General features: G+C 37.7%; 1 protein-coding gene across 9 annotated transcripts in view; it reads left to right on the top strand.

Annotated features, from left to right (window-relative positions):
* The window catches only part of CDK14 (cyclin dependent kinase 14), a 633,016-nt gene that overhangs the window by 361,435 nt on the left and 245,324 nt on the right, over positions 1–26,257 (top strand). For all 9 annotated transcript variants that reach the window (XM_040471560.1, XM_040471565.1, XM_040471562.1 and 6 more), the window contains one exon: positions 14,785–14,905. In XM_040471560.1, the coding sequence (XP_040327494.1) occupies positions 14,785–14,905 (121 nt within the window). The remainder of the gene's footprint in view (positions 1–14,784; positions 14,906–26,257) is intronic.

Here is a 26,257-nt window from a genome sequence, read left to right as displayed (position 1 = left end):
TCTTTCTTTCTTTCTTTCTTTCTTTCTTTCTTTCTTTCTTTCTTTCTTTCTTTCTTGTTTATTTATTTTTGAGAGAGGGAGAGAGAGAATTCCAAGCAGGCTCTGCACTGTCACCACAGAACCTGATGTGGGGCTCAAACCCACGAACCATAAGGTCATGACCTTAACCAAAGTCAGACACTTAACCAACTGAGTCACCCAGGCACCCTTCCCCCTAGATTTCTTTATGACTTGGTACCTTTATAGTGATGACCACAGCACATTGGAGCTCCTCGGCATGGGCCCTGGTTATTTGCCCGAGTGCTGCGGGTATCCTATTGTTCTGAAACAGGTGCTTCATTTTCCTTCACTCTGCTCTTCCTCTTGATGCCACCATAAAAGTGCCTCTAATCATGGCCTCGTGCCATGGCTGACTCCTCCCTGGCATTTTGCACAACGATGACCGTCTCGCCTCCTTTAAGTTATGCAGACCCTTCCCATAGGCTACTATAGTACAGCCAACATCAGACTATCATTTCCAACAAGGCTTTATGAAAGTTGAGCATCAGGGGATGGGCAGGGCCGGGCCTGGGTAGGGAAGGGGTACCACTTGCTTCTATTTAAAGTTCTCCATTCAGAACCTAGAGGACCCTCCTCAATGTAGGGGCAAAGGATCCCCTCCCTGTTTATCTCTTCCTCGTTTCCATCTGCCTAAGGCTGGCTTCTCCTTCCCCAAAGTGAGTGTACCCAGGGATGCTACCTGGAAAATCAGGTCCCTAGCCTCCAGAAAGAGGAAGCTCCCAACTCATGAGAATCTGAGGCCTCTGGTAGATCTAATTTCAGATCTTGGGGTCCACCTTCCACCCCCTAGCCACAGGATTGGTACTGAGCCTGAAGCCCCAATAAATAATCAGAGCACTTAATATTTATACCAAAACATAACCAACACTCCAATATCAGTACCCATGGTGGCATTTAGACTTAAATGTTACCACATCTCACCACATCCCCTTTCTCCAGTCCTCTGGGTTCCTGAAAACTGCTAATCAAGAACTAGGGGGTCATTGTTGTGTTATCTCTGTGTTCCCCAAGGCAGCAAACATCTTCCTCAGAGAAACCACAGAGCCTGAGAAACCCATTAGCTTTTCCAAAACATGCATCCAGTTTACATTAAACCCTTTGCTCTGTTTGAAACATCAAGATGCAGGTTAATTTCACAGCTTACCCCAGAATAGTAGGTAGGGACTTGCTTTACCTTTATATAACAGAAATTGCCATTAGGTTGGTTTTCTTAGAATAAAGACACAGTCAGCCTCAAAGGTAAATTCAGTTCTCTTCCTTTAGAAAAACTGAACAGCTGGAAGCTTTGAAATGAGTGTTTTTGTACTTCTGCTCATATAGGTTTTTTGTTTTTGTTTTTGTTTTTGCTTTTTAAAGAAACTCTCAGGTCTGGGCACATCTCTTTCTCTGCTTAAATTAAGTCTTTGAGAGGCAGAGAGGGTGCCATCCAGAATCAGAGAAACCTAGTGTTGTAGTTGGGCTCTAAGCTGGTTTAATACATCTGAATCCTCTAGTTCGTAGTCTGGGATCCTAGTAAGCAAAGGCAAATTGATTCCCTGTCCACATGTGCTTTAGACAGACCGAGTTTTGTTTAATTACTGCATTTTACAGAAGCCTTGGGGTTATGTCAGCATGCAGAAGAGGTGCAGAGTGGTGTTAAGGAAAGGGGCAATTGTAAGAAATGAATCTCACTCATAGAGAACTTATAGATGGAGACATAAACAGAGAGATAAAAAGTTGAGTAAAATAGTTTTATATACTTACTGCCAAGTGAGATGAATGGAGAACAACATGTCCTATAAAAATTTAGAGGATAGATTGATTAATTTGTGAGGTTTTATTTATCTAAATTTTAAATATATTAAAGTTTGATAAATCATACAGTTTGTTAGAGAAGTATATCCATCACTTATTATGAACCAGTAGGTTGTATTTCAATAGCTTTATGGTATGATATCTCTTTGTATTTGTATTTAATACAGACTTGAGCATTCTTAAGGAATTAAAGAATCTTATGTATGTTTTGGGTTTACTTCTTAATAACAACCAAAAACAGGATCATGAACTTTTATGTGATTCACTGTTACATTATCGTTTTATTTTTTATCTTTTTAAATGTTTATTTTTGAGAGAGAGTGAGAGAGAGAGAATGCATGCATGCGAGTGGGGGAGGGGCAGAGAGAGAGAGGCAGTGAGAAAATCTCAAGCAGGCTCTACACCCTCAGCTCAGAGTCTTACATGGGGCTTGAACTCCTGAAATGTGAGATCATGACCTGAGCTGAAACCAAGAGCAGGACGCGTCACTGACTGAGCCACCCAGCCGCCCCACTCACATTATGTTTTTAAACATTTTAAAATCTAGGGACAGGTTTTCTATTGAGATCTGACAAAAAGTCTCAAGGTATAAAACAGGTAAAATAAGAGGTACCCTGGATCAGATGGGTTGGTTCTTTCTCCCTGTTGGTCAGGATGATATACACATGCCACCTGCCATAGGAACACTGTCTCAGGGGTTTGTGGATAGGTGTCTGTTCCCACCATACATGTCAGTCCAACAATAGACTCACTGTGGGCCAGACACTATGCCAGGAGCTGGTGACAGAAAGGTAAATGACCCATGGTCCTACCTTCAAGAAAATTGCAGCCTGATGTGGGGCAGATGGGGTGTGACATGGAAATGAATGACTTGGGAAGTCCATGCAAGCTCAGGGCTTCAGTCAGTCAGAGAAGAGGAAGGCTCGTTACCATTACCTGGACCAGGGAGGGGAGGGCAAGTCAGGGAAGCTGCTGGAGGACTTGGCCAGAGTATAGTTTTGAAGGACGTGTAGGAGTTCATTAGCTGAGTTTGGTATTCCAAGATAGGAGACCATGTGGTTCAAAGAAACTGATGTGAAAGCAGATAATTACAGGTAATTTGGCTAGAGCATAAAAAGGAAGCAATGGGAAGAAGCAAGGCTGGAGTAATAGCAAGGGGATTCTTTGGATTTTGGACATACAGGATAAAGCCCAGAGAATCCATTAAGCTCTTTAGCAGAGAAGTGATGGATCAAATGGTGTTTTAGTTAATGGTGACAGCCAGTATGTTTTGAGTGTTACTATGGACCAAGTGCACTATGAAGCATTTTCCATGCATTTCCCATTTAATTCACACAAACACCCTAAATCAGGTATGGTCGTTGTATCAGGGATCCTAGAGGGGAAAAAAGGGCAGCTCAATTGGGGTGATGGAGGAGAGTCTGATGCAGGCACTATTTATGAAACTGTGGGCAGGGTTAAAGATGCAAAACCCCTGTAGGCTAGCGATAGTGTGGAGCCTTTACCACTACTCCCCTGAGGGATTAAGAGAGAAAATGATTCTGGAACCCAGTGAGCAAGAGCAGCAGCTTTTCAAGGGAGAACTTAGCCATTGCCATTTACCTGTCAAGCTGGGAAGGAACCAGGGAGCAGGGGGTGGTAAGGGGGAGTACAGATAGAGACACCAATCTTGCTGTTTTCCTTCCCTCTGGTCCTCTGATCTTTGGTCAGTGGGCTTCCCACTGGTCAAACCCAATTTGAGGTCAGGGGGCCGAGTTTAAATGGAGGATATCTAGCAGAGTTACTACATGGATTTCACAGAGGAAACAGGTGAAACTCAGCTAGGCTAAGCCACTTACCCCAAATCAGATAGCTTGTACATGGTGATCCCACCTGACCGCACAGAGGAAGCTCTTACACACTGCAAGGAAATGTCTCTTCCTCAGACTAGGGAAAAGGATTAGGAAGGGCAAACGTGCTGGCTGCATGGCCCGCTAGGAGCTCTTCCATAGATTCAAGGCCCAGAAGGGCAAGTTTAAGGAACTAAAGTGGCAGTCAGTGTCAGTGAGGACAGAAAGAAGAGGATGGATTTGATGCAGTGGAGGTCAAATGGACAGAACTGTGGACCTCCCTGTCCTTCTCATAAAAAGTGATAACAATGGGCCACCCAAGTGATAACAATGGGCCGACTGAGTGGCTCAGTCGGTTAAGCATCTGACTCTTGATTTTGACTCAGGTCATGATCTCACCAGGTGAGGTTGAGCCCTGTGTCAGGCTCCACACCCAGCTTAAGATTCTCTCTCTCCCTTATCCCTCTACCTCTGCCCTTCCCTGCTTTCTCTCTCTCTCTCTCTCTCTCTCTCTCTCTCTCTCTCTCTCTCTCTCAAAAAAAAAGATAATATTATAGAAGGTACAGATTGTCTTAGATCCTTTCCAGCACGAAAGCTCCATGACTCATCTCTGCAGTGATTGTGAAACATATTTATTTCATGGAATTAATGTATCTTTGAAAATATTCCCCAAATGCTCCATATACCTTCTTATAGAGATTTGAAGTTTATTTATTTACTGTATTAGTGACACCCAACTCCAATTACATGGCAACTAAACAGGTATCACAAAACATGTTTTAAAATCATCAAAATAAAGTCAAAGTGTGCATGTCTTTTAGTAGACGTTTTCTTCTAATTATGTCTGGAATCCTGTATTGAGTATAGTATGGAGACCCCAAAGCATAACTCGACCTCTGCTCAAATAATATAAAGAGAAAAGAAAAAAAACTAAAAGCACAGGAGAAAATAGTTCACAAAAATTGGGTAGCAACCATAAAATAAAAAATATATATTCAGTATGGCCCAAACCTTTTTTCCCTTCATTTGGCTCAATAATTGCCTCATTAATTTGAACGGATTCATTTGGACACTTATTGTTGTAAACACATAAAAACCTCTCAATTAAAAAAAATCCACATCAGTAAGGATACTTCAGAAGAGCTTTTTCTTGTTTCATTACATATCCTACAGATTAGCTTTAACAACATCCACGTTTGAGATTTCTGGGGGAAAATGGGGGACCCTTAGAGCCCTGCAAGATAAATAGCCCCGCTCACATCCACCTTTTAAAAAAAATTTTAGCTGTTCCTTTCTAAGTTATCACAGTCTCTGGCTAACTGCTCCATTTCTGGGGCTACTGCTTTCTGCCACTTTCCACTTTAAAGCAGACAAACAAAGCAGCAGGTGAGAGCTGCTCTCATTCCAGCAGTTAGAATCAAAATTCCAGCAATCAGAACCTAACTGAAGGTTTCTGAGCATTTCTCCAAAGTACTTCCTTTTCAAAGGTCTCTTTTCCTGGAGGGCCCATGGTGTGATTGTTGTCTGAGGCTCCCCACACAACACTGGTCATTTTCTCTCATTTACTCATATTTTGGGAACCTCCTTCCAGTAAAACCAGCTTGTGTTTTCTCCTCACTTCTCTTTCCTGTCCTCACCTGTTGCTGTTCCTTTCCCAGCAGGCTGACCTTCCACCACTCTGGACTTGGGAGTCACTCAGTCTATGCCACTCCATCTAGATGTATCCCAGGAACATCTGAGAACATTTGTTCCCAGGTCCCCGGTCTTCCTGAGGATGCAGTGGCACTGCCTGTATTCACATCCTAGCATGGCCACTTATTACTGTGTGACCTGGGGTAAATTGGTTTCCTTTCTGTTAAATTAGGATATTAATAATCATGCTTCCTTCTAAGTTGTTGCAATGCGTAAATGAGATCGTATATCTAAAAACCTAACAGATTGTAACTTCTCATTAAATTCTCATCAGGTTTGCCTCTATATTATAAGCACCAGCATATTCACTGATCACTGATTTTTTTTCATATTTTAGTATTATCCTTAGTAAAATCAGGTAAAAATACTGTATTACCCCACCCCTGACTTTTAAAAAAATTTTAGGTGTTTTAGGAAAGAAATGGGAATGATTTTCTCATAGGCCTTCCAGAGGAACACTCACTCTAAATCTTATTCCCCTTAAAAGCTAAAAATTAATGAGAGCTTATGTTGTCATTTCAAATGCTATATATGTATGATAACGTCATCTTTATATATTGCCTTCTTTCCATTTAAGCACAAAGGATACGTCTGGCTTAAAATCATAATTATTTTTACCTAATTTGACCTCGTTATAGTTGTGATTATTTAACAATCTTTCTTTAACACATACCAGTGCATACTCATATAATATTTGGGGTATATATTAATACATATTTATCACCACATGGCCTAAAAATTCTGAGTACTATGTTTTGATTTAAAACTGATATTCTTATGATGAACTTAGTATGTTTTTCCTCTAATTTATTGGGAAAGAAAATCAGCATGGATACAGAAATTCATGTAAATTGCCAAATTAGTCCGATTATGAAATTCATTTTCTATATTGTGTTGTCATCTAGCATTGGAATAACTATGAGTCTCACAAAGAGAAGCAGAAACTAGAACATGGAATGTAAGGCACTGAGCTGTGAGAGTGATGATCCACTGTACGGAAAATGACTTTGCATTCTCTGTTAATGCAGATGTGATGGAAGAGGATCACTGAGGTGGAATTATTTACTTGAAAGCCTTTTTAAGAACTTGAACTTATATGATCTTCATACATTTAATGAACAAGGTTTTTAGTAATATTTCCTTAGGATCACCGAGTTTTAGTACTTGAATGGACTCAAAGTTGCTTTGCTCTCACCCATGGGTCAACAAACTTTCTTAAAGTACCAGATACCAAATATAGCCTATGGGTCATAATCTCTGCCAAATACTCAGCTATGGTGTTGAGCACAAAAACAGCAACAGATAACATTGAATGAATGGGTATACCTGTGTTCTGGCAAAATTTATTTACAAAGACAGGTGGCCGACTCACGGGTGCTTGAGAAATCTGATCTCAGCCCCCTTATGTTACACATAACATAGCAAGAAAGCTTAAGTCACTTAATCAGTGAGACACAACTAATTAGTTAGTGTCAGGACCACTATAAGGCACTTTGTTTTTTCATTTTGCAAGTCTTCCAGTATGCAGGCTAATGCTCAGACAACAATAGCATATTTCTCATATGGTAGTCAGCCAAAGGATTCTGACTAATTGGTCTTACCATCATCACATCTATTGGTTTCATATAAAGCAGAATTGCCCAGAGAAGTATATTGTTTTTATCTTCTATATAAAATAGAAAACAAAATTATCCTATATATGAAATTTAATTATTTGAATAATTTTTCTTGTTTAGAATGTCTGTATTAAAATGTTATGATCATTTCTGTTATTTAAAATGAAAGGTAGCTTTGGATAGTATCTCCATTTTAACAACATTTGTTCTTCCAATCCATGAGCATGGAATGCTTTTCCATTTATTTGTGTCTACTTCAAGTCCATTCATAAGCTTTCTATAGTTTTCAGCATATAGATATTACCCAAAGCAATCTACACATTCCATGTAATCCCTATCAAAATAACACCAGCATTCTTCACAGAGGTAGAACAAACAATCCTAAAATTTGTATGGAACCCGAAAAGACCCCAAATAGCTGAAGTATTACTGAAAAGGAAACCAAAACTGGAGGCATCATAATTCCAGACTTCAGGCTATTATTACAAAGCTGTAATCATTAAGACAGTATGGTACTGGCACAAAAACAGATACATAAATCAATGGAATAGAATAGAGAACCCAGAAATAGATCCACAAGTATATGGCCAACTAATCTTCAACAAACAGTGAAGAGTAACCAATGGAAAAAAAGAGTTTCTGTAGCAAATGGTGCTGGGAAAACTGGACAGCGACATGCAGAAGAATGAACCTGGACCACTTTCTTACACCATACATAAAAACAAATTCAAAATGGATGAAAGAGCCAAATGTGAGATAGGAAACCACCAAAATTCTACAGGAGAAAACAGGCAGCAACCTGTGACCTCGGTCACAGAAACTTCTTACTAGACATGTCTCTGGAGGCAAGAAAAACAAAAGCAAAAATGAACTATCAAGATAAAAAGCTTCTGCACAGTGAAGGAAACAACAAAACTAAATGAGAACAGGTATTTGCAAATGACATATCTGATAAAAGATTAGCACCCGAAATCTGTAAAGAACTTACCAAATTCAATGAAGAAATGGGCTAAAGACAGAGACACTTTTTCTTTTTTTTTTTTTTTTAACATTTATTTATTATTGAGAGACAAGAGAGAGACAGAGTACGAGCAGGGGAGGGGCAGAGAGAGAGGGAGACACAGAATCTGAAGCAGTCTCCGGGCTCTGAACTGACAGTACAGAGCCTCATGGGGGGCTCGAACTCACACTGTGAGATCATGACCTGAGCTGAAGTTGGACGCTTAACCAACTGAGCCACCCAGGCGCCCCTAAATAGACACTTTTTCAAAGAAGACATCCAGATGGCTAACAGACGTATGAAAAGATGGTCAACATCACTCATCATCAGGGAAATACAAATAAAAACCACCATGAGATACCACCTCACGCCTGTCAGAATGGCTAAAATTAACAACTTCGGCAACAACAGATGTTGTCGAGGATGCAGAGAAAGGTGAACCCTTTTGCACTGTTGATGGGAATGAAAACTGATATAGCCACTCTGGAAAACGGTATGGAGGAAAAAATTAAAAATAAAACTACCCTATGACCCAGCAATTGTCTTAGTAGGTATTTACCCAAAGGATACAAAAATGCTATTTTGAAGGGGCACATACACCCCAGTGTTTATGGTAGCACTATCAACAATAGCCAAATTATGGAAAGAGCTCAAATGTCCATCGACTGATGAATGGATAAAGAAGATGTGGTATATATATGCAATGGAATACTACTGGGTGATCAAAAGAGTGAAATCTTGCTATTTTCAACAATGTGGGTGGAACTAGTGTATTATGCTAAGCGAAATCAGTCAGAGAAAGACATACAATTTCACTCATATGTGGAATTTAAGAAACACAACAGATGAACTTAGGGAAAGTGAAGGAAAAATGAGATAAAAACAGAGAGGAAAACAAACCATAAGAGACTCTTAAATACAGAGAATAAACTGAGGTTGCTGGAGGGGAGATGGGTAGGGAGATGGGTTAAATGGGTGATGGGCATTAAAGAGGGCACTCTTAGGGATTAGCACTAGATGTCATATGTAAGAGATGAATCACTGGGTTCTACTCCTGAAACCAAGGCTACATTATATGTTAACTAACTTAAATTTAAATAAAAATAAAAAAATAAAAGGAAAGATAAAAAAATCTATGCCCTTTAGGATAGGTAGTAATTAGGCATAATTTATTAGCTTTAAAAAATCAAAGATAATTAAATAAAATCAGAGTAAAATAAAATATTGCATTAACATGTTAAAATGGCTTCTGGACTTTATTTTATTAGAATTTATTTTCAAAGATTACTCCTATTCAGTTGAAAAACTCTAACAAATGCCAATCAAAACATTCTTAACGGATTTTTGGAATCCTGCAAAGACTAGCTTCTGTTAAAATAGAAATCTGGACAAAAAAGAAAACAAAGATGTTTCATCAAAGGAAAGAAAAGGATATTATAATTGTATCCTAAAACTTTTTTTCCACTTTAAGTAATACCAGGTGATATTAAATGTATGAAAATAACCTCAAATACCCACATTTCGTGCTTCCTATGATGGCAAAAATGGGCAATTCTCCAATCGGAGAATGTCCAACTTTCATAGTGCTTATGGGGAAAGATTGGACATTGAAATCTTTTATTAAGTTTCACACTGAAGAGTGTTCCAAACAAATTATAACTTTCTATTAATTAATTTCAACAAATGTAGATTTTTTTTTATTGTTTAGAAAGTATTTTGAGGGGCGCCTGGGTGGCGCAGTCGGTTAAGCATCCGACTTCAGCCAGGTCACGATCTCGCAGTCCGTGAGTTCGAGCCCCGCGTCAGGCTCTGGGCTGATGGCTCAGAGCCTGGAGCCTGTTTCCGATTCTGTGTCTCCCTCTCTCTCTGCCCCTCCCCCGTTCATGCTCTGTCTCTCTCTATCCCAAAAATTTAAAAAAAAAAAAAAAGTTGAAAAAAAAAAGAAAGTATTTTGAAATTGATAATTGTTTGCCATGGACAGACTTTCGGTTAGTGTAACAATCCAGCAAAAGATGAGGGGGACCTAAGAAGAAGGAAGAAGAAAAGGGGAATTATAAAGTAAAATCCATTGAGTTCTGTAATTTTGTAAATGGAAGGAGCCTACAATGAAACAAGCCTTCTGGCTTTGTTGAATAATGGATGGTGATGTTTGGTGGTAAATTCTAGAACATTGGAGGAGATAACATTGGTGGGAGAATTGGAGACAGGAAAAATATTTGTGATACCTACGTAAGATCTAAGTGGGCTTTTTAATATAAAAATATAAAATTTTAGGGGAATATTGATGCTAGAGATATTTATTTGGGATCATTAGCATATAGACAGTAACTGAAGCCATGAAAATAACTCAGATCACCCAGGAAAACTTACCAGGTGCAGAGGGAAGAGGTTAAAGCCAGAACTCTGGAGAACACCAGAAGAAAATACTTTTTGTTTTGTTTTGTATGATGGTTGTTTATTGGTATATTCTAAGAGCAGCAGTAAAGAACTTTCAAACTGCTTTAGCACATCATAAGGTATTAATATAAATCCTCTAGGAGGGAGGGGACTCCATTAAAAATTTATATGAGAAAAGAAGTTTCTGACCAGTTCCCAGGACTGTGGAATGGAAAAAAATACATAAAAGCCTTTCTCTGCCCTTACTCTATGGACTGGCACATGGAATAGAGAAGTCTTTCCCTTTCCAGACTAACTGCCAGATGGCAAAATAGTACCCAAGGATTTCATGTCTGTTTGGAATCAAATTGTGAAGAAAAGCGCTGCTGTCCTAGAAATACTGATTTTGTGATTAAGAGCAAGACACTCTTTCTGATTATTTTGTTTGGGAAATGAGATATGTTGAGGGAGGGGTATAGGAGTTACTCTGATATAAAAACAAAACTACTGACAAGCACAGAACAGTGGCATGTCCTCTGGGAAATGGTGGAAGCTATGCTTTTATATCGTGTTTCAGTTGGTTTTTGCAAGTCCATCTAGCTTTTGCCATTCTAAATAATTAGAAAGAAACAAGTCATTGTTGCCAGTTATTTCTCAATTCCTTGGTCAAAGAGTTGAGCAGAGACATGGGAATTACCATCCTTGTACCCCTATGGTAGGTTTAGCAATTTTATTCATAGAATTAGAGGTTACTCAATCCCTGCCCAATTAAACTGTCTGCACAAGGGACTCACTGGAATTTGTACATGGAACATGAAATCTAATGTGTATCTGTGTACAGCTAAAAGAATTTTTTTAATCATTTTTGGAACCTGAAGCAGTGAAATGCATTTATTCTTGGACTCATGGCATATTCCCTGCACATGACTGTAGGGACTTGTAGTTGGGTCATGTTGAGTGCCTGTACAATATCTTTATACCTATGCCTAGTAAGGAATTGCATAGCCCCAGATCTGAAACCTGTGGACAAATGTGAGCTGGAGGTAAAATCTTGTGAGAAATCGCCTCTGGATGATGTTAAAACATGGCACTAGCCACAGTTACCTCCATACACTTGAGAAAGGACTGGTTTGACTCTATAACCCTAGCCAAAACCAGCAGTTAAGGGCATGTAGGGAAAGATCCTAGATGGAGACCAAGACACTCCTGTTAACTTTTCTCTATCCAAAAAGTCAAATGAGTAAATTTAAAAGAGGGGTGGCCAACAGTGTCCACTGCAGATAAGGCCTGATGAGTGTCTATTGGTTGATACTGAACAACTGGTCCGTTTGGCACAAATGTTGGAAGCATTGTCACATGATTTATTCTGTGTCCATCCCAGAGGAGAGAACCAGGTTCAAGGTGGCAGCAGATGTTGGATAACCATAGAGATATGTAGAGGAATTCTTTCATTGGGTAAGACATTAACTGTAAAGCTTCACTCTTCTGGAAATCTCAGATGCTTCTGTGCTAGGTAGTATCAAGGTTGCCCAACTTTGGATAATTGGCAATAGGACTTAAATATCAGGATTTTTTTTTTTTTTTTTGCTCTGTCCTAGGGTTTTTCTTTAGTTAGAAATGGTAACCTCTTAAAGTGGGATATGATGAATTGTTATGTAAGCCATTTTAGATGTCCCCTTTCTTATGCACATGCTCCGTCAAAGTGGCAGTGTGCAAATAACCTGTACCCATCTGTTTAGCATTTCACTTTGCTTTTTGACTCTTTAATTCAAACTAAACATTAATATAAGAAGTTTTGATAATAACCCATGAACTTCATCCTTTTTTAAAGGTAGTGTACCTCTCTTCCTGTAGTGTAACCATAGCAACTGACAAGGAACAGAGAAAGAAAGCTTTCACACATGCTGTGCTAATTAATCCTGTCCTACAGTTTTCCTTCAACCGGAGGATGCGGTTTAATAAATTCTGCATGAGTAAGCGTGTTTTGATGCATGACTATAAATACATAGCAATATCTTTACCAAAAATATGGATTAACAATGTAGTTATATATTCCTACTTCAAGGTATACTTTTTTTTTTGATTCATTGTTTTAATAATTTGCTCCCTCCCTGAAAAACTTCGGGATTTACTAATCTTTTTAACTGAACAGACATAGTTTCAGGGTTAAAGCCTTTTGTTTATCAATATACAGGACCATTTCCACAAGAAAATGTCTTAATTGACTATATCAAAGTAAGAGGATAGAAAAGTTTTTCTCAAGCGATACAGAAGAGTGTTTCTTAAAAATATAGTAACATTCTCCAATATGACACATTAACATGCAAACCATTTTAAGAAACTATCTTAATACATTAAAAAGCTAGATACTGCAAATTAATTTTCACTCTTGATTTGAGAAGTTATATGACCCACATGAATGGTGTTTGCGTAGTCCTTGACCTAATAAACATATGGGAAGGAGGACAATAATGGAAACAAAGAATTTTTTTCTTTTTATGTTTTTCAGATGTATTTAACCAGTTTTACAAACTTACATTCGGAGTGAACATAATGGACCTAAAATCGCATAATTATTTAGATTTATACTATTTCTAGCTTATTTTGAGGTTTTTATTCTCTCTTTGAAATGGGAAATACCACAATTTTCTATAACCAGCCTGGTCTTTTGAGCTGTCAAAGAAAATCTCAGATTTTTTTCATTCTCCTATCCCTCTAGCCTAGCTTTCTGTCAACAGGGCCTCAGAAAAACCAAGGGAATCCAGCCTGAATGTTTTTGGCATCCCATTTCACTTGCCAAGAGCATATGGAACGAGTCAGAACCTATTTCAGGACTTGTACTTCTTTGGTCTGTGTATAGAAACATGCTAATTTGAGGAATTAAATCTTCTGATGGGATTATTAAATTTTGGAAGCACTTTACCATTCTGATTGTCCTATCTATTGTTCAGTTTTACCTGAATTGGGATAGGATCAAACTTTGCAGAGAAAAGAAGTAGAGGTTATTATGGAAATCTGTTATTAAAAATAGTTGTTCCACTCATGTATAGAAAAGTTGGAGAACATATATAAGTATGTGTGTGTTAGTTTGTACATGTTGATATGGAATACTTATAAACTTGAAACAATTTATAATATACTGTTGTTTTATTATAAATCCTGTGTTAGAGAAAAAATTGAGTTACTCTAACCATAGTTGAATTAATTAGAAATTTCTCATCAGCTGTCCTCTTAATTTTAACATTTTCATATAATACAGTTAAGGGACAATCAAGTATTTAATAAACAGGAAAAAAAATTATGTCCCTAAGTACTACTTAAAAATTTAAATTGTCAGAACATTAAAATAAATGTTATGGTACATTTATTGTAAAAATGGTACATGTGCTTTGAGCCTCACAGTGATAAATAATACTTTTCACTTGTCATTAATGAACATACCCAGATAGAAAGCTGAATTTTTTTCTTTTAAAAAGAACATTTATAGATTTTGTGATTTTTAAAAGAAATTATATATTTATTGTAGGAAACTTGGGGAAAAAATTGAGAAGAGTGTATTAAGTGAAGAACAAAACTGAATGATCCCATTTTCCAGAGCTAGCCACTGAAGACATTCAAATATTTTCTGTCATTCTTTTTTTTTAATGCTAAAGTCTTTATGGTTATGAGGTCAAACTGCACATAATCTAGCACAACATATTACTATGACCATTTTCTCCATTTTTAAATTCTTAGGAAACATTTTTATTTATTATACTAGACCTCGTCATCCCATTGTTTCATATTTAAGTATTCCTTTATAATTATTTATTTAGGTGGTTTTCAAATGATCTTCCTAAATAAATGTTTCCCACAGAGCATTTAACAGAACACTGAAAGAAAAAGAAGCTTTGGAAAAACCCTTTAAGAAAAGCATCATATTCTCTTCTTTCAGATTCACAATACACATTAGAATAATTAAGAACACTGAGAAGTAGTACAGTATGAAGACCTGTTTTAACTTTTAACTTGTTAAACCATCTTTTCCCAAAATGATTTGACCTTGGAATCTTTTTCTGTAGTACTTACTTATAACTCTCAGAACTAGAATTCTATAGAACATTCTTTGGAAAGTCAAAGAGATTTCTAAGTTCTGTGTAATATCTAATCATTTATGAATTATCTGTTTACTCTTCTAGGACTTTATCAGATTTATGATGCTTCAGTAGGAAAACAATTGATCTATCAGTTATTAGCATTATTTGAAATAGGTAGAACACAATATACCTTCCCCAGCCTTTCTAGTAACCTTGACATGGCATTTGTGATTCTGTATTACAGTGTCATGTTTGACCTTTTAAAACTGTGAACATTCAAATTTAAATTCCCTTGTTCTATTAATGCCTATCAACTTCTTTATGTTTCCTGTATTCCACAGGTCTTGCAAGAGCAAAATCTGTCCCTAGCCACACATACTCCAATGAAGTGGTTACCTTGTGGTACAGACCTCCAGATGTCCTCCTGGGCTCAACAGAATATTCCACCTGCCTTGACATGTGGTGAGAAATGGAAGATTTACTCTAGCTAATCTATCTGTAATGCCTGGTCTGGGTCATGCCCAGACAAACATTCTAATAGTTTGAATGAAGATTAATGGTGCAGCAGTGTTTGCCTGTGTGTGGCAGTATTGCTGGATTTTTTTTTTAAAAGCATGATTGAGAATATTCCTTAATCAAAGGCTCCCTTGCAGATGGTGTCTGGTAATGGTTCTTGAGGGACAAGGAGCAGAAGTATTTTTCTGTCAGTACAATGGTTTTTCTCTCTAAGGGTCTCAATTTGCAGCTCTGTTTTATAACAAGGAGGTATATATCTCTAAACAGTAGTATGGGTTGGAGGTAGTAGGAAACATGTTTAAGTTCAACAACAAAGCTCAAATTAACGGGTCCGAAAATTTTGGTGTAGGCACTAAATTTGGTGCAGTACACTCTAGAAAGCTGGGTACAAATAACCCAAATGATATAAAACAATTACTTTTTGAAAATATCACAATAAGTTTAATTTCAACAGAGTCTCGGTTTCACACAATGGTTTAGCAAAACTTAAAAACCTGTTTAGGAAGCCCAAAGATTAATAAGTTTTAAGGATAATTATGATTAATTATAAAGTATAATGAGCTCCCAATCCAGTGTGATCTAAATCAAATAATCAAATAAGGGAATATTCTTTTTTTTAAGTTTATTTATTTATTTTGAGAGAGAGCATGAGCAGGGGAGGGGCGGGGGGGGGGGGGGGTCGAGAACCCCAAACAGGTTCTGTGCTTGAGAGCGCAGGGCTTGATCCCATGAACTGTGAGATCATGACCTGAGCTGAAACCAAGAGTTGGATGCTTAACCAACTGAGCCATCCAGGCACCCTGGGAATAATCTTATTTTTAGTACTCAGGAAAGTCTTCTTAGTGACTTGAAAATGTCCTCTATTAGTAGAAAAATCTCTTGTCTAGACTCAAAATTGTGTTCAAAGTAAAACAACTCACATAACACTTGTGCTATTTTATCCTAGGAATCATCTTCCATGAATGATTATGCCCCCATATGCAGAATTCAGCTACATGTCCTTATAATGTTTATGACCTCGATAAAACTTCCCCATGTGTTATTTATCTTCCTGCCATGTACTTACTTCATTGTTCTTCCCTCAGTAATCTTGGCTTTCAGTAAATTAGGCTGTAATGAGGGGCCTGGCTTCTGTCCTGATGTTTTTGATCCAAACATTTTACAGTGAGAAAACAATCAAGTTCCTTGTGATGTAGGGCACAATGTAGATTTTCTTAATTTAGGTTCCAGCAACCACCACCCCCCTGCCCAAGAATAGGATTTCAGGATCTGTGAAACCACTGAAAATATATGCAACATTTTGTGTACACATGAATATATTTATTTTTATGGGGTGTAGATCTGTAGCTTTCAATAGAGCTATAAAAGAATCTGGATCATCAAACAGCCTAAAATCTATTGTCATAAATTTTGTGATGCCTTATAATAAATCTAATACCATTGTAATGCATATTCCAAAACCCAGAGAGCAAAGATGACCATCTATTATTAAGGAGCTAAGCTAATTCATTTTTTCATCACAGTTTTCTTTGTTTGTTTACACAATTACTTTTTTCCCCCAGGGCTAGTCAGGGGCTTGGGCAAAATACATATTTTGATCATTAGTGGTAATGGAGGAAAAGGTTGGAAATAAAGGTCAGTTACTACATCAGGATATCAGTTACTAACTTTCTCATTCCCTTCCTCCTTCTTGCCTCACCGTTGGGAGTTGGATATATAAATAAGCATTAATTAATATTCTCGAGTTACGGACTATTTTTCTCTTTTTCAAGTATGAAAATTCTAGGTTGTCTTTCAGTGAGGTCAGTTAAGGACTCTACTAATAGAACATAGTTTGGAAATATTTGTGGCTTGGGGCCAGTCTTGTCTTAGTGCTTGGCAGTTCAGTTAAGACTCTACCCTCATAATCAGAAGAAGCTGTTTTTAATACACTAGTGGCTAATTTTTTCCAAACCTTTAAAAGTGCTCTTTAACGTACAAAGAACCACATGGATTATGACTTGCTGATATTTCTGTTTCTGATATGTAGTATTTGATTTCCAGCCTGTGCCCCAACCTGGGGCACCCACCTTTTTTTTCTTTCACATCTGTCTGTGTGTGCGTGTGTTCATCCTCTTGAAGAAGGCTTGGGTACTTTCTATTAATTTGCTTTACACAGAGACATAATGAAGCATAAGAGGAAGACTGTTATTTAAGTGGAAGGGAGGAAAACTGATACAGAGTAGAAGACCCCAAATGCCCTTTTGTCTACATGCCAAGATTATTCATTGCCAAAACCAAATAGTAAATGTGTTGTATTTGAGCAGTTCTCATGCTTAATGGCTTTTCATTTTCAAGCCCTAAAATCTGAGTTATGTCTATGCTATGCCTGTCATTCTCACTCTGATTTCATTCCAAGCCGTTTTCTAAAAGCCATTTTGTTATTATCCTCTAAGTCCAATAAAGTGTATATATTTTTCCAGTTAGAGAGAAGTTCACAGGGCACTGATTTTTGCATAATCAATGACATCGATGCTGGGTATTCACAGAACTGGAAATGGGACTGTAATTGAGTCATGGCTCAGCTGCACCAAGGAGAAGTGCAAATATGAATGCATGAACAATAGCGGGGAGGCAGGTGGTAGTGGGTTCAGGCGATTTTTACAGTTCATTTACCATCCTGGGGCAGTAGGGTAGTAACTAAAAACTAACGATCCCTACACAGTGTTACATTTTCCAGTTTTCTGTTTAAATAGCCGCAGGCAGTAAAAATATTAATGAAGACACATACGCATTAACATTGGCAGCAAGTGACGGAAAATCAGAGCTCACCGTGTTATGATTTACTGCGCTGGGTCTCCAGCACCGTGGCAAGGTATAAACATACTGTGCGATTCCAGAACACAGCAGGAGACACAGGTTTTGATACCTTTGTCTCCCTCCATGAAAGAGGATTTAGGCAGAGGAATCAAATTGGACGTTGTCTCGTGTATAACTTCTCTTACTTCTTGGATTTTGTCACTCTTTGAAAGTCAAGGCATAGGAATTCATCTTTAAGCTTCTAAACCAAAAGGCTTACAGAGTACTGAGAACCACATTATGAGAAGTGCAGATGTGAAAAGCAGCTTATCTGCGTAGTTCCTCCCCGTCAGGGAGTTCTGCTCTAGCCGTGGAGGTCATTGCTCTGCATAAGCTTTCTGTTTCTTTAGAGAAGCTCATAAATATGTTTAGAGCAGCCTTTGTTTTCTAAAGTGGAAGGTCACTAGGGATTACTTACAAGGGATTAATTTTTAACAGAAGGTGACTAATGTAGCTAAGAAGTAATAGTATCTCAGCCACATCACAGTGCTTCTGGGGCCACAATATGTAGTGGCCCTACCTTGTGGAATCAGTGACAGCCCTCCCCAACATGATGTGTGAAGGAGAGCCTGCCATTCTCTTCCCGTCATCATCTTTTTAAAAGCTAATTAACATATTAACTATACTTGTCAAAATGTGGGGCAAATCATTTATAAATAAGCCTGTCAAATGTAATGAGATTGCATATTAAATCACCCTTTTCCCTATTACATCTCTGATTTAAGATTAAAATTAATTTATTTAACATTGTAGCAGCTGGGTGGTTAGGAAAAAACTCCCATACCAGTCTTGATATATAGAAAAATGTCTGCTTCCAAATTGATTTTGCATATATCTGAAAAGAAATTGCCTATTTATTGAATATTATAAGGCCATTTAGCTTTGCTTTTTATTAAATAAGTCTAATCACCATACATATTGGCAACATACAGAGTTCTGTCGTTCTTAACGATCACTCTTGAACCAAGGAAATTTATGTTATAAAATAAGATTTCCTGGGACTCAGGTTTGTTTACCAGTGTTTTATGAGAGAGAATCATAAATGAATTCTACTATCACCCCCACCCTGAAAATAAATTTGTTCTATATGAGGTCCTGCCTTGAGTAACTGAGTGATAGTAGTAATAGTAATTGAGTCTTTTTTTTTTTTTAATTTTTTTTTTCAACGTTTATTTATTTTTGGGACAGAGAGAGACAGAGCATGAATGGGGGAGGGGCAGAGAGAGAGGGAGACAAAGAATTGGAAACAGGCTCCAGGCTCTGAGCCATCAGCCCAGAGCCTGACGCGGGGCTCGAACTCACGGACCACGAGATCGTGACCTGGCTGAAGTCGGACGCTTAACCGACTGCGCCACCCAGGCGCCCCAATTGAGTCTTAATAGTAATAATAATAGTACAAATAATAAATACTTTTATTGGACACAAACTGTTTTCTAAGTTTCTCTTATGCATTTTGATTACTAATCTACTGCAGCATGACACAGTAGAAGGCAACAAAACACAGACGGACTAAATAAGATAGTAGAGGTCTTTTAATTAGTAAGTAGAGACAACATGCAAACTTAGGGCTAACTCACTGCAAAGCCTTTTCTTTTTACAACATATTGCATTATCTCTTAAGGTGATTTATAAGAAATTGGTTTTTATTTCACTAGTAAAGTGATTCTAAAACTCAATACATTCAATTCCATTTTTATAATTTAGGTTATGCTCTGAGTCATTTTGGATCCTTTACATGCTTCAAATAAAGTAGGTGGCTTTCACTCGCACTCAGCAGGCTTGTGGACTGCCTTTCTCCCCTCATGTCAGTGTTCTGTATTATGCCGTTTTATTCAAGGAGGAATTTCTTTGAAATAAACTTACAACGTGATTCATTGGATTGAGTACATTTTCATAAGACCAATATCTGTGCTGGCATGTATTTTCCCAACTCTTAACCATTACTCATTTACCACTTCTGCTAAAATGAATGACTCCATTTCAAAAAGAATGGTAGTAAGAATGAGAATTGCACTTCAGGAGTTACATAAAGTCATCTATCTGTCAACATTATTTACACACTTTCTTATTAATCAGTTCATAAGACCAAGGAGGATTCAAATTAATCACTGTCAAAAGTAACAACTCTTTAAGAGCTCTTGAGAACTGTTGAAATAATACATGATCCAAGTGACTCGTTGGCGTAGCCTCTGACAATGCAATAGAACATAATAAAAGAACAGGGTATCATCAGGAATCTGGGTGGTTGAAAGCTGAACTTAAGGGACAGCCATGGTTTCTGAGCCCATTTCTACTACTGAAGTCCCCTAAAATTAGAAAGACCATGTAGAATATCATCCTTACCAGGATATCTTTGAAAGTTAATAGTTATTCTGCTAGGGCAGTGGGTATAAAACAGAGATTTAACTGGGACATCTGGCCATCTTTCTCATAAAGCACTAGAGCAATAATTGGCCAAATACTAGTTGTCAGAAGAGCCTTAATGCATTTGAGTGCTTAATTCAGACCCAAGGACTACTGGCTACAAACTCAAGATGCCTAGCAGAAAACTTCTATTACATTGCTTAATAATGAATCATCTCCAAAAGTACAATTCTCTTAGATTATTTTGGCATTATAGAGTGGTTACCAAAGTGTTAAATTTAGCTATGATTTTGGAGTGCAGAAGGAGTCCGTTCTATTTTTTTCTATCGAAAGCTTAGCATGGTTATGATTTTTACATCCCATATTGTTCATCAATGTGTGTTTGTGAGAGAAACAGTGTATGTGTGTTTTTAATGGATATGTTTGGTCATTTATTAGTGATAATTTAGCTAAATACTAACATATAAAATGAGGCATTATATGTAGTCTTCACTACTAAATATTTTTAAAACAAATTAAAATTTATCTGTTTCTATCAAAGTTGGCACAGTAAATGGCTACCTACAAACTGATTTTTGGATGAGTTTTGAATAGCCAATCACAATGAGTACATTTCACAATATTAAGAAAGCCCTGCATATATTCAACTGCCTCATTAGTTTTTGAGAATTGCAAGAGGTGATTGAATGTGAAATTCTTTAGGAAATGTAAGACTCCACAAATGCTGAGAATAGTTTCCTTGTCAGCTCTTAGTATGTTAATCAGCTAACCCAAATATATTGCATTTCTATTGAAGTATAGCATTCAACGGCTACAGGATATATTGGAGAAATGGAGGATTCTATATTTGGTTTTAGGGAGATTAACATACTGTCTGTGTCTAGAGAATTAGAAAGAAATTTTGACCTATGATGTTCTCATCTTACTTTCGTGTGTGTGTGTGTGTGTGTGTGTGTGTGTGTGTTTAATTTGGAAATATATAAATTAAGTCCTCCAAATTTAGAGAAAATTGGCTATACACTAGCACCTTTTATGTTTTGATTTGTGTTTTTATTCATGTAGAAATCAGAAATCATTTCTGTAATCATGTAACTAGCAGTGGTTTGCTGTGTTAAGGAGAGGCAAAGTTGTAGTAGAAAACACATTAAAAGCCTAAATTAGGTTCTGTCTCTGCCACTCCTTACATGTGATTTTTGTTGACTAAATCCCTTAACTATCCTTCAGTTTCCAAATCAAAAAACTATTTCAGGTATAACTAATAAGGACCACAACAGTAATAATAGCAAAAACAGTAATCTTCTGCCTTACCCGTACTTAACCCTCTTATTTCCCAGAGGCAAGTGCTTTCAACTCTTTTCATATCTGCCTCCATAGGTCTTTAAAATATTTCAGTTTTATATTTATATTGCTATTTATTGATTTATTATTTTAGATATTAACTACTAAGTAGGTGTTATGGTAGATGAGGATTTAATTTTCTTTCATCACCATTACCCCTCTCCAGCTTCACGTTATGTTCCCAATAAAGAATCTGTATCGTATTTTGACACATTAATATGTAAATATTATTCATGGTACGTCAAGTAGTATTCATGATGATGTATTCTTCTTGTGTAACCTTTTGTTTTTCTTGGACTTTATAATTGTCTGTGATTTCTACAAACTTAGTTGTCTTTGTTATTATTATTCATTATTTATAGGTGTAAAATATTTGTCAATTACATATGAAAAAAATTTTCAAAATGCTCAATCACATCATCAAATCTATTAATCCCATTTAATTTTCTTGACACCTCCCTCCCTCAGCTTCATTAAAACATTCCTCTCAGCTCTCTGATTCCTTGCTTTAGCAGAGCTGAATATCTGTCACGTTGTGACTTCCATATGATCCTCTACTATTATTATAGGTCCCAAGATAGTCATTTGTTTCTCCCCAAATCTGTGCTCTGTCCATTTGTGCCAGGCCCTATGTCCTGGACAGCTAACCCCTAACTTATCCTCCAAGCTGCCTTGGCTACTGGTTTCCAGCTTGGTTCAGGTAATGAACAAGGAGAAGTAGACTGAATATTCTTCCTTAATTCTTTTCTTTAGTCCATATTTCTGGAAATGACTGACTATAACTTCTGTGGGTATGCCCTTCTTCCATGATTCTAGTTGTTAATAGCTTCCAGTAATACTTGGCCTTCTTTTTTTTTTTTAATTTTTTTCAACGTTTTTATTTATTTATGGGACAGAGACAGAGCATGAACGGGGGAGGGGCAGAGAGAGAGGGAGACACAGAATCGGAAACAGGCTCCAGGCTCCGAGCCATCAGCCCAGAGCCTGACGCGGGGCTCGAACTCACGGACCGTGAGATCGTGACCTGGCTGAAGTCGGACGCTTAACCGACTGCGCCACCCAGGCGCCCCAATACTTGGCCTTCTTAATTCTAGGGAGAATAATGGCTGTTAGCTCTAAAGCAGGTAATGGCTTCCTGCTGTTGCTAGCCTCTTAGTGTTTCACTATGTCTTATTGGTTCCCTTACACCTCTGTAAGTAATCACCTCATTAAGGTCTGTTCTGGGTTAGATTCATTTTCCTTCTGGACCTTTACTGGTTCCAGATCCCATATTTCCTGGACTCCATGTCTTCCTTCTTTAGTACTCAGAAAGAATGCATTAGAGATACAATTTTCAAATTCTAAGTTTTCTGAAAATGTCTTTATTCCACTCTCACATATGATTAATTTTAAACTTTGGCTGGATATATAATTAGTTTTTTCCACCCTCAGAATTTTGAAAGCATTGCTTAATTTCTTTCGCACTTCTACTATTGTTACTGAGAATCTGATTCTATTCTTTCTCACAGTCATTTGTATGCCCCCTCATACTTTTTCTCTAGAAAATATTAGACTTTTCTCTCTACTCCTGATATACTGAAATTTCATGATATTGTGCTTTGGTTGTTTTTTTCAACTGAAGCTGGGTAGATTTCGTCAATATAAAGACATACATATATTAGTTTTTAGAAAATCTCTTAGTTTTTTAAAATTTATTTCCTTCCATATTCTCAGTCTTCACTTTTTGGAAAATTTATCATAGTTTGGTATTGAAGCTCCTAGCTTAATCCAGAATTTTTAAAAATATTTTTTATTTTATAACTTTTAAAAAATATTTATTTATTGTTGGGAGAGCACAAGTCAGTGGGCGGTGGGGAGGTACAGAGAGAGGGACAGTGGGTCCAAAGCTGGCTCCTCACTGACAAGCTGACAGCAGTGAACCTGATTTGGGGCTTGAACTCACAAACTTCAAGATCATGACCTGAGCTGAAGTCAGATGCTCAACAGACTGAGTCACTCAGGTGCCCCTTGCTTTACAACTTTTTATCTTCTAAACCTTCTGTTTTTTCTGAAAAATTTCAGTTACCATATATGTAAGTACCCACTTCCTTTTTCTCTGGTTTCTATTAGAAGCTCTCCTCAAATACAGCATTGGGGGAGGAGGGAATCCTGGCCTGTCCATTTACTTTCATAAATGAGGTACTACAAATCTGTATACCTAGGGGGCACCAGCTGACCGATCAGTTTATTACATATCGTTGAGTCAAAAAGCTAAACTTTTCATTGGGAGATCCCCAAATGTCAATGTCTGAAATCCTAGCCTTTGTTCTTCCTCAGATGCTGATTCCTGGCATCTGGCATCCTCAAGGCAAGACAGGAGAGGGGAGCTGATGGTTACAGAGACCAGTATACATGTTTTTCACTTAGTTTCCCTTTTTTTCAGCTCTGTACCTCACCCTAATCTCTTTTATTCTCAATTTGAGGCCTTCTGGATTTAATTTCTCCAGAGAATAAACACCCAGATGGTCAGAGAAGACCTGTGGGTCTATTTCTTTGCATAAACTTCCAGTTCTCCACTCTACTTCCAGTTGTAGACTCATTTCACACTTTCTAGAACCTGTATCTCCAAGTCCCGAGTTGTCCTGAGTAAATAGTCTGCCTATAACTTGAAGTAGTAACTGCCTATGGTCAACTTAGATTTGCCACATCTTCATCCACATCTTCTAAAAAAAAAAGTTTTTTCTCATCCACTTGTGCTTCCTCATCTATTTATTTTATCCTTCTTTAAAATGTATTCCTTAACTGACACTTTGGTCACTTTGGTGAAGAAGGTCTGCGCACATTTTACCACATGTTCTACTGTTGTTGATAATTTAATATTTGTGGCTTTAACTATGGACAGTTGACTCCTAAGGTCCTTGCTCTGTAGAATTTTGTGATTTTGCTTGGACACAGATTTGAGTTGTAGGTGCTAATGGGTAGCAGCCAATCAAACAGCATAGTGCAGGCAGCAGCCTCTTGACTGCCGGTATCTTAGTGTGGCAGTGGAAATTTGTCGCCTTTACCATCTAACTGTTAGTGAATCATGACAGCTTTATTTATGAAAACAAACTTAAAAAGAAATACTATGGCTTTTGATGAGCTAGTGATGAAAGGGAATAGAACGTGAAGTGATAGTTGTTAACAAGATGAAAATTTTACATGAATTTAAAGAATTGACTGCAGAAAGCAGTCCTTTGGATCAATGGTCTGTGTGAATCCAACATAAACTTGCTATTAAAACAAGCAAAAGCAATTAGTGAAACTCTTCCAACAAATGTTTCATTCAGTATAAAGTTTCTAATCCAATGAAGGTGAAAGGGTAGACTGTTAACTTATCTGTACAGGAAGGACATGATTGAATGGAAATCTAATTGGAGGAAAACTAGGAGCTTGTATAAATATCATTGTGTGACTGTGGTTAGTAAAGGGATTTGAATGTCTACTTGATACTGTTCATTGAAGGATGGAAGTAGAGACTTCTATACTGTTATGACATTTGTGAATTAATTCCTCAGGATACTACACTATCTGGAGTGTTCTTTAATTTACTGGTATATTGCCATATGAATTAATACAATTTAATTGTACCAGTGGCTTTCTTGATTTTAGATACCATATTGTATAATTGAGAAATCTTGATGTTTGTAATTTTTTTTCTTCAGTTTTGGTCTTCAAATGTAGTGTCCTTAGATTTGTATTGGTAAAAGATGTCATTCATGGATAGAAAGAAATAATACAATAATTGGAAAAGAATTAAAGTCAAACTTAACTATGAGTGGCCAAAAACAGCCTGCCAAATTCCATTTAAAAAATAAACAAAACTTAATCATAGTCTGTGACAGGCACTTCATTTTTTTTTCATACTCCAAATGCTTTATGGTGTTGTTGGCATGCTTATAATACTGAAAAACAACAAGCCCCAGGTCCAGCAACCATGGCCCAATGCTGGGATGGGGGGTAGGGAGGTAGACTTAGTATTAAGACATGAAGGGCTGAGGCCATACATCTGGTAGTCCTGTCCTCTGCTCCCCATTTCTGTCACCCTTCTGAGGCCGAAAGGAGAGCAGCTAGATCTCAAGTTCTCTCCTCCTACTCCCTCCCCTTCTTTTCAGGTTTCCCTCGGGTGTCTTAAGGGCCCTCCACCCCTGCTAAAAACTCAGCCTATACAGAACACTTCTAGGTGCCTCTCCTATCCGCTTCCCTGCTCTAGTCTCTGGGTGCCCCGGCTTCATTCCTTCTGGCTCTAACCAAAGTAGGAATAGAAGGGAGAGGACTGGACTGGGGGTCTGGCAGGCTGTGCATCAGGGCCTGGAGACACAGACAGGAGGCCGGGAGGTGGTGAATAGTCCCTTCCCCCCAACATGAGATGCGTGAGGTCTTGGGCTGGAGAGGTTGCTGCACGTACCTTCAGATAGGCCCATAGCTGAAGCATGATGTTACTGAAAACAGAATCTGAGGGGCGCCTGGGTGGCTCAGTTGGTTGAGCATCTGACTTCTGCTCAGGGCATGATCTTGTGGTTCATGGGTTCAAGCACCATGTTGGGCTCAGTGCTGACAGCTCAGAGCCTGGCCCCTGCTTCGGATTCTGTGTCTCTCTGCCCCTCCCCTGCTCATGCTCTGTCTCTCTCTCAAAAATTAAAATAATAAAAACATTTAAAACAAAAACCAGAATCTGAGTAGCTCCCTATTTTCTTATACACATGTGAGTTGTTCATCCTTTGCTATGACATTTTATGT

This window comes from Herpailurus yagouaroundi, unplaced genomic scaffold (assembly GCF_014898765.1).
Source record: "Herpailurus yagouaroundi ecotype Mexico unplaced genomic scaffold, PumYag 100, whole genome shotgun sequence".
Taxonomy (NCBI): Eukaryota; Metazoa; Chordata; class Mammalia; order Carnivora; family Felidae; genus Herpailurus; species Herpailurus yagouaroundi.
Note: the sequence above shows the minus strand (reverse complement) of the source record. Positions and strands in the feature narration are given on the sequence as shown.